At 43.0% G+C, this 9,010-nt stretch overlaps 1 protein-coding gene across 1 annotated transcript in view; it reads left to right on the top strand.

The window, feature by feature from the left end:
• The window catches only part of kif23 (kinesin family member 23), a 14,978-nt gene that overhangs the window by 3,616 nt on the left and 2,352 nt on the right, over positions 1 to 9,010 (top strand). The window contains 14 exon segments of the mRNA XM_010771448.1: positions 89 to 201; positions 441 to 562; positions 993 to 1,095; positions 1,177 to 1,256; positions 1,333 to 1,452; positions 1,537 to 1,696; positions 2,033 to 2,194; positions 2,301 to 2,467; positions 2,561 to 2,734; positions 3,327 to 3,524; positions 3,640 to 3,670; positions 6,144 to 6,427; positions 7,016 to 7,104; positions 7,194 to 7,272. Coding sequence (XP_010769750.1) covers positions 89 to 201; positions 441 to 562; positions 993 to 1,095; positions 1,177 to 1,256; positions 1,333 to 1,452; positions 1,537 to 1,696; positions 2,033 to 2,194; positions 2,301 to 2,467; positions 2,561 to 2,734; positions 3,327 to 3,524; positions 3,640 to 3,670; positions 6,144 to 6,427; positions 7,016 to 7,104; positions 7,194 to 7,272 — 1,882 coding nt within the window.

Raw genomic sequence — 9,010 nt, 5'->3', positions numbered from 1 at the left:
CCCCCCCCCCCTTCATGTTCGATGATCTGTTGCATGAAACTGAAATTGCATATTGTCAGTAAGTAACACTTTTATGCTCTCAATGTAGACCACCTCAGTCTAAAATCCTCAGAGAGGATCAGAATCACAACATGTACGTGGCTGGTTGCATGGAGGTGGAGGTGAAGTCTGCTGAGGAGGCGTTTCAAGTATTCTGGAGAGGTAAGTCGTCAGAAATTAAAGTCACAGTTATGGGAATAAAGAAAAGAGAAATGTAGGAACAAATTGCACTGATGATTTTGGATTTTACTGACCTGGCATTGCTGGCCTCCGGGTCGGCTCTGGCCAGGAAGTGATCATATTTAATCTTCTCTCTGAGCAGCTCATTTAAGAATGTTGTGCTTACAAAGTGTTCACAGTTCCTGAAACTGGTTGAAAAGTTGCCTATACTCTTGTTCCAGGTCAGAAGAAGAGGAAGGTGGCGAACACTAGTCTGAACAGAGAATCCAGCCGCTCCCACAGCGTGCTCATCGTTAAACTGGCTCAGGCTCCTCTCGATGCAGACGGCGACAACATTCTCCAGGTCAGCTGAATCTGAAAACTAATGTTTATTACTTAATCAAAGTAATGTAACCTTATACTCAATAACAAATGTTTTACACTGGACAAGAAAGCTGATGCGTCCTTTAAAAAAAAAAAAAACTAACTTAAACGAGAACGTTTAACAGTTCTCAACCTATTGCTATCAAAACTTGTAGAAAAAGTGCTTACACATTATTAAATCAAGATGGGTAGAGGGCAAAACAAAACAATGAATGTTATGTTCTACATATAAGGTTTTTACAAAAATCTCTCTGTATTTACTTGCATTTGGATTACTTCCTTTACTCAGTAACTGAATTCAATTGAAATGCATTTTGTGATTTCTTTGTCACATACAATCCAATCCACTCCTGACGCTGATTATAAACAATTTTGATAATGAAGTGCTTTTTTTGATTGTGTTTCTTCAGGATAGAAACCAGGTGACTGTGAGCCAGCTGTGCCTGGTGGACCTGGCAGGAAGTGAGCGCACCGGCAGGACGGGGGCAGAAGGCACTCGTGTACGGGAAGCAGGTTTGTTAACGCAGAGAGAAACCATAACTATTGCTGGTGGCTGGATTACCTGTGAGATCTAACAACATTATCACCTCGCAGGTAACATCAATCAGTCTCTGCTGAATCTGCGGACCTGCATGGAGGTCCTTCGAGAGAACCAGCTGTACGGCACAAACAGGGTATGAACCAGCAGATTAAAGCTGAATGCTGTCATCCTTTTTACTGATGAATCATAGAGGTATGTTTTCTCTACAGATGGTCCCCTACAGAGACTCTAAAGTGACCCATCTGTTCAAGAACTACTTTGACGGAGAGGGCAAAGTCAGAATGGTTGTCTGTGTCAACCCCAAAGCTGACGACTACGAGGAAACATTGGTAGGTTCCTCCTGCAGCCTCATTGTGTCCTGTACGTTATTCGAATGAACGCTGACACTAAGGAGACGCGCTCTTTTCGTCCAGCTGGTGATGCGCTTTGCAGAGATGACCCAGGAGGTGGAGGTGGCTCGGCCAGTGGACCGACCCATCTGTGGCTTCACCCCGGGGCGTCGCCATAGAAACCAGGCCTTCAAGGAGGAACTGTCTCGCAAGCTGGACGAGCGTGGTGGTCCGCTAGGGGGAGGTGGGTTATGCACTGTTTATTCACCATAAACCTGACATAAATCTGACATTGACACTCTACTAAGGAGTAATGTTGACATCATTTAAGACGAGCCACATCATAAGAGAAATCGGTATATATTTGTTCTCAAATAATTTTCAATTAGGAAATACTTTGTTTTAATGAACGGGAATCTAAACAGAATGGAGTATATACAGTACATTGAGTTATTTAAATGAATCATGTCAAACTTTATCACACTATTTCTCATTGTTACACCTTAAAGAGAAACCCTATTATTTGTCAATTATGAACAAAGAAAACAGCAGTTGTGTAAATTATTTTTCTTTCCCTTAGACTTGACCTCTGTTATAACCAACCTGGCGCACAGCCTCCCACCCCTCCCCTCCTGTGAGCTGACCGACCCCCACGATGACATCACGCTGCCCCGGCTGATTGAAGCCCTGCAGAACAGACACAGGGTCAGGCAGATGATGATTGACGATTACAACGAAGCAGGTGCCCGCTGACAAACTAGCTCAACCCTCATCTAAAGTCTTTCTCTGTTTTTAAAATCGTAATTTCTTGTCTTGCCTTTCATGTTATCTCCTTTGTTTTGTTTTAGCCAACAGGATCAAGTCAATGCTTCAGGATCTGGACAACAGCCAAATATCCAAAGACAATTTCATTCATGAACAAAATGGCAAACTGGTGGAGTTGGACAGAATCCTCCAGAACAGCAGGGCAGAGATCGAGCGCTTGGAGAAGAAAAACAAGATGCAAGAACACAAGGTGACAGAACACACTGAAACCTCACTGAAATATCTGATTTGTTTCGTCGATATTTGCTCAGTGTCTTAAACATCCAATATGGCTTCTTTCCAGATTGACATCCTGCAGAAAACCACTAAAATCTATGAGGGTGACAAGCGTTCTCTGCAGACTGAGCTGGAAACCAGAGAGCAGCGGCTGCAGAGGGAGCAGTTGGAGAAGAGACGCATAGAGCAGCGCCTAAACGGCGTTGTGACTGATACCCAGTACAAGTGGGAGAAAGAATGTGTGAGTTACTCCTCTTATCGTTTTCCTTACTCAGTCATATGAGGGCTAACGGGGTCAATGATGCAATGAAATGTAGAGGACAAGAGAAGGGGTCAGCTTAGCATTTCAAAATGCACTTGTAACGATACGTCCACACGGCTCCGTTGTGTGCTTCACCGGAGACGCTTCCCACTCACTTTGAATGGGGTGACGTCAAGCTTTGCCGAACTGCATTGTGGTTCCGTCGCGTCGCTTTGCCTCCGTTGCTCGCGCTGAAAGTTGAGAAAAGTTCAACTTTTCAAGCGTCGACGGAAGCGCTAGCCAATCAAATTATATGCCAGTACAAGCGCTAGCCAATCAAATCGCGTGCTTGTTGGTCGCGCACCAAACACGCCCACCGGCAAGTTTCAACGCGTCGGAGCCGTGTGGACGTTGCCTAAGGGCACATCATTAAATATGCATCATAAAGATCAAATGAGATACAATAACGTGTAAGATTAGACAGTTTGGTCTTAAAAAATAATATACAGTTTTGTTTGTCCTGTCTCCACTTTTCCAATGTTAATTTATACAATGAGTGTTTAACTTTCACTTTATCCCTCGTGCTGCGCAGGACCGACGCGTCAACGCGATGCAGCTGGAGATGCAGAACAAGCTCTGGGTGAAAGACGAGAAGCTGAAGCAGCTCAAAGCCATCGTGACGGACAGCAAGACTTCAGGTCATCCTGCACTTCCTCCGCGCCAGACGCAGCCTCAGAGGCCCTCCAGAGAGGAACTTCCTCAGAAACCCTCCAGAGAGGACCGCCTTCAGGTTCCCTCCAGAGAGGAACGTTTCCAGAGTTCCCTCCAGAGAGGAACGTTTCCAGAGACCCTCCAGAGAGGAACGTTTCCAGAGACCCTCCAGAGAGGAGCGCCTCCCCGCCAAGAGATCCGCCTCGCCCTCACCTGTCCCTGTATGTTGCGTTGGCGATGCACATCTAGAGCGTCTGCATAGCTGTTGATTTATTTATGTTGACTTAATATTGTTAGTTAGGGTTGAAGGTTTAACAAAATGATGTTCCTTCAGCTTTTCCCTGAGACGAATACCTTTCTTACCAGATTAACATGACTAACTAATCCCAATGGAAGTGCAGTACAAACTTTGTACTGCACTTCTGCACCTTCTCCAATGCAACTCAACATGACTTTGTAGTACAAAGTCATGTTGAGTTGCATTGGAGAAGGGGTAAAACTAAGAATTATTTTCAGTGTTTATCAACCGATGATGTATACCAGATCTCAGAAAATTCAATTTGCAGCTACATTTTTTTTTATAGGAAATGTAAAATAAAATCATTTAGTTTTAAGGCAAAAACTAAATAGATTTTAGCATTTTTGCTCATACAATAATCACATCGCTAAAAGGATTATCCCAACTAAACTGCTGATGTAAATGTAATTGGGTGATCAGCTTATTGTTTCGGTTTAAAAATAGATGACCCTATCTCGCAGTCTCAACCAAATCCAGACCAATGCGTTCACACTGGATGCAATGTTTGGGGGCGGCGCGATTACCTACATGTAAAGTCAATGCAGAGATGCGGACAGACGCAAATTTGCTCCGGCGGCGCGATTGGAGGGGGCTGCGACAACCGCTCGAGTTCAATTTTCTTCAACTTGAGCGTCAAATTCCCGTGACGCGATCTCGCGGTAGCCAATCAGCGGTGAGGATCTCAGCCTGACGTAGAACCACAAAACCAAAACATCAGCCGTTAGCTGTTAGCCCTCAGAGCTCACAGCTCCTCATATCTTTTCAGAAACTAGACAAAAGTTAAACGAGTACAAACCACAGACTGTCTGTGTCATGGCGAATATAGTCGCTGGATTATTTATTTCTGTAGGCCGTTGTTATGAGTATATTACAATTTAATCACAGTAAAATATGTTAATTTTGTTGTAGCCCCCGAGCCAGCGTGTCTTGTTTGAATGATGCGACTAAACACAGCTGACAGCCGCGGTGAAACTCGAGCGTTTAGAGCGAAGTGAATATTCGCATCGCGTCCGGTGCATGTTTCTGTTGCTGCTCCATTCTTCCAGCTACTATAACATTTCTATCTCCTGTGATTTCTTTGTACTAACTCTATGCATGTATGTCATTGTGCAGTCTTCCCATGTTGCCACCCGGAGCACTGTAGAGTCTCCCTATGTCAGGACAGATCCAGAGCCAGTCAGTGCCACTAGAGTTGAGGAAGTAGAGATGAACCCCCGGCCCTCCTGCCCCGTCCCCAGCAGCAGCGCCTCTCTGTCTGTGGCTAACAGCGTCTCTACATGGGAGCAGCGGGTGGCCCAGGACAGCAGGCAGGGTTATCATTCTCCCAGCAGAGCCCCGTCCCCTGCCGGCCCCCCATCCAGCCGGGCCCGGAGGAGAGCTCTGTTCCTGCCTAAAGAAGAGGCCGAGGCCTACTCCCCTAAAGATGATGTAGACTATATTGAGAGAAGCTACAGGGTCAGTGAGTCAGCTACAGGAAGCAGCTTGAGGTGTTACAGTTAAATCTGGGGTCTGAAATCAGGCTATATGTCTATGCATAGATTCAGCAATCCCTCTAAAGGTAGCTCTTATGAACCACTAGAAGTGTGTTGCAGGGTCTGTATCTGCAGAAGCAATTTCCCTTTCTTCGGGAACCTATTCAAAGTTAACGCTATCAGGTGCCAGATTGAAAGCATGCACCCAAGAGGAACGTATTAAAATAGGGGGCACAGGGCAAAAAGAAGTCTCCAATAAAGTGAGGTGACACACTAAGCAGGCAAAGTTGGTTTAAAAATCGCAGTGCAAAACCTACTCTTATTCCCTGAATGTAGATTCTTAACATCTCAAACAATTAACTCAAGTCACGATGGATCATTTTCTGTTATTTGTATGTTCTTCCTCTTCTTTCTTTAATACGATACGATATACTTTATTATCCCCATAAGGACATTTGTTCTGGACTCCGTCCTGTAGTTCCGCATTAAAATCCATACACACATCATCACTCATACACCGTTTGAACAAACACAATACACAGACACACATACTGACAATGGCGACCTGTTGCACAACCCTCATGGCCAACATTTAAAAGTATATTACATTACATGTGACAGTAGGAGCTGGAACTCTGGGTGGGATCAGACAAATGTTTGTGCCTGTCTAATAATGGACTGCTCATATGTTTTGGAGAGATGGATGTTTTTTGACCCCCATCATTTTCATAGCAGTCTGTACCAGGCGAGCGATCTGTGACTGACTGCACAGTCAATTTACCATACCTTTTATGAGGCTTTCTAACACTGCATGATAAAACACTAACATGAACTTCGGCTCAACTCTTTAAGCCCGGAGTCCACACAAAAAATACAATCGCTGTTGAAGTCTAGAGCACAGAACTTGAAAACGCACCCTCCAGCTGAGTGTATTATCTAGATGGACACCAAGGTACTTAATGTTTTTCTGCTTTGTAGACGACCACTCCGGTGCGGGCGCTGCACCGCCGCTCCCGCTCAGCCGGCGGAGAGAAGTGGGTGGACCATAAGCCCTCCTCCAGCGTCGACCTGGGGACAGTTCTGCAGCCCGTCATCCCCAACGCCATCCAGGTGTCCACCCCCAGTGAGAAGGCCCTGTCCAAGTGTGACCGATACGTGTTGACGCACCAAGAGGTCGCTTCTGACGGAGAGATACAGACCCAACTTATTAAGGTCAGTACACTGCAATTAAAAAGAAAAAAATATATATGTATATATCACAGGTTGGCACCGAATGGCAAATTTGAAACGAATAGCAGTGATTGTGATGACTTCTAGAATATTACCACAGGTTATTTTGGTTTAACTTATCAAAAGTGAGTGTTTTCCATCATCTTAGTCACAGTGGGAGCTGCTTAAGCTGTTAGCAATTTTATTTTTTCTGATTTAAAAAAAGAAGAAAAAACAGGCATTGATGTAAGGCTTTGGGTTGCTACAGCGATGTGGTGGGCATTATTACAATGCAACAATTACATTTAGATTTGTTTAATAGTTGGCCTTTCCAGATCTTTATCCACTAGATCTGTCTAATTGTTCTGTAACCTTATTTCTCGAAAAGGAAAGGTTTCTGATCTGTAAATATCCAAAGAAGCCAGCCTGTGGCACGTGGAAACTCAAGAGTTGTTTGCATGAAGTAAAGCAGTGGTCAATTTAACAGATTTTAGACATACTACCATATGCTGCACTTGTTAAGTCACCGCTCTTGTGTATTTTTACGAATCATTACGGGCTATTACCTCGTACTTCTCTCTCATTTTTCAGGGGGAGGTTATTAAGACCCGAGGAGGAGGACAGTCTGTGCAGTTCACGGACATCGAGACGCTGAGACAGGAGCTCACCACCGTCCCCAGGTATCAGCCGACAGCCAGTTATCAGCTGCAGATTAGCCAGGTGTTATAAATGATGTTTCATTAATGTCACTTTACATTTGTGTCTGAAGGCTCAAAAGAAAGTCTTCAGAGGGAGCACCTGCCAGCGGAGAGCGAACAGATGGATCGTGGACTGATGTGGAGACGAGGGTAGGATGATTATATTTTTTATAATTAATCAAATAAACCTCCATTGCATGTGTGTCTTGGTTTAGGAACCAGATGGGTGATGGGATTGATTTAACTTTGCATAGAGGCAGATGTTCTCCTGTTGTATTAGAAAATGTTATGATAATTGTATCATAATTAACCCACTTAGGCGCTACAAATTATCATTAGGGTTTATGCGTGATTCTTTTCTCCATTATTCACTTAAAACTGTATATTCAATAAAATTGTTTTTTAAATATATTGTAGCAGCTCAACACTAATACAATAGGAAAAACTAACAATACGATGCTAATAAATCATACATGATAAGCAGGGTTCATACGATCATTAAAAACCAGGAAAAGTCATGGTAATTCAAAATGTAAATTCCAGGCCCTGGAAAAGTTATGGAAAACAATATTTTTCTCAAAGTTTTGGAAAAGTCATGGAAATATAACTGATGAAGCCATATCTAGGAGCTTATATTATTTAATAGTTATCCATTTATTTTATTGTTCTTTTTTGTTTATAGTACATTTCCCTCTTAATTCTTATTTAAGTTTATCAAATGAGTTGTACTATGCCTCTGTTTTTGTAAAGGCAGCCTTTGGGCACCGGGGAGGGGAGACCTGCTCATTATAAATATGGGAAACAGGTGGTAGTGAGCGGCGAACCCGATAGGCTTATGGTTTTTTACCATCGAGTAAGAAGGAAGAAAAGGCTTGATGTGTATAAATAAATTGCACTAAAACTACTTTTGCTCGGACCTTGATTTTTACCCATGCGTAAGATTCGCTGACGGGTGCCTCAGCGGCACTTTGCTTTGAGTTATATTTCTTTCTTATATTTTTATGATTTTGGCCGCTTCAATAACTAAAGTTGCATCAAATATAATTTAGATTTTATCCAATCGCCGAAATAGTAATAAATACTGTATCATATAGTAATGAACCGTAAAATGGCAACTGTCGCAGTATTTAGCTGGTGAGAGATGTTTACAATCACGCCCTCTAGTCTACAGTGGCTTTAGCCTGTAGGAGCAGCGAGCTACTATTTGATATAAGGCTGCCAAGATGCCAGGGAAGTGCAGTTTCCACAATGTATGGCTTCTAAAGGATAAGTAGTAATTGTGGTTATCAAAGTACATTGACCCAAGACGTGCTAAATGCAAACTGTGTTTTAAAATATTCGATATTCCGAATACGGGCGAGGCTGCGCTTGCTAGCCACATGAAAGAAAGAATCTTTTTTTTTGGTCATGGAAAATGAGGTAAAGGTCATGGAGAAGTCATTGAAAATCATTGGTGAAAAAGTGTATGAACCCTGGATAAGGAAGTCTTACAAAAAATGATCACAAGAAGTTGCTGATTAACCTTTACCGAGCCCATAATTGCAGCCCAATACAACATTAACAATTTAATTCAGGGCTTGTTTATTCATTAAAGTGAGTCAGAAACTCAATTTGCATGCATCTTAGCTTTAGTCATGGTGTTGAATTTACTGCTAATGCATCCTCTAGACCAGTGGTCGCCAACCTGTCGATCGCGATCGACCGGTCGATCGCGAGTGTGGTGCGATCGCGGACCGTTAAAAAAAAACTAACAAACGAAAGAAAAAGAAAATTAAAATAATAATGTTTGAAAAATACGTTTTTAGATATAAACCTATCATCCATCACCCCGTTAGCAGGTGCCACTTGATTGACGTACATTTGAGAAACCTCAACTGCCAAGGCACAC

This window comes from Notothenia coriiceps, unplaced genomic scaffold, assembly GCF_000735185.1.
Source record: "Notothenia coriiceps isolate Sejong01 unplaced genomic scaffold, NC01 NC01_scaffold00009998, whole genome shotgun sequence".
In the NCBI taxonomy this organism is placed as follows: Eukaryota; Metazoa; Chordata; class Actinopteri; order Perciformes; family Nototheniidae; genus Notothenia; species Notothenia coriiceps.
Note: the sequence above shows the minus strand (reverse complement) of the source record. Positions and strands in the feature narration are given on the sequence as shown.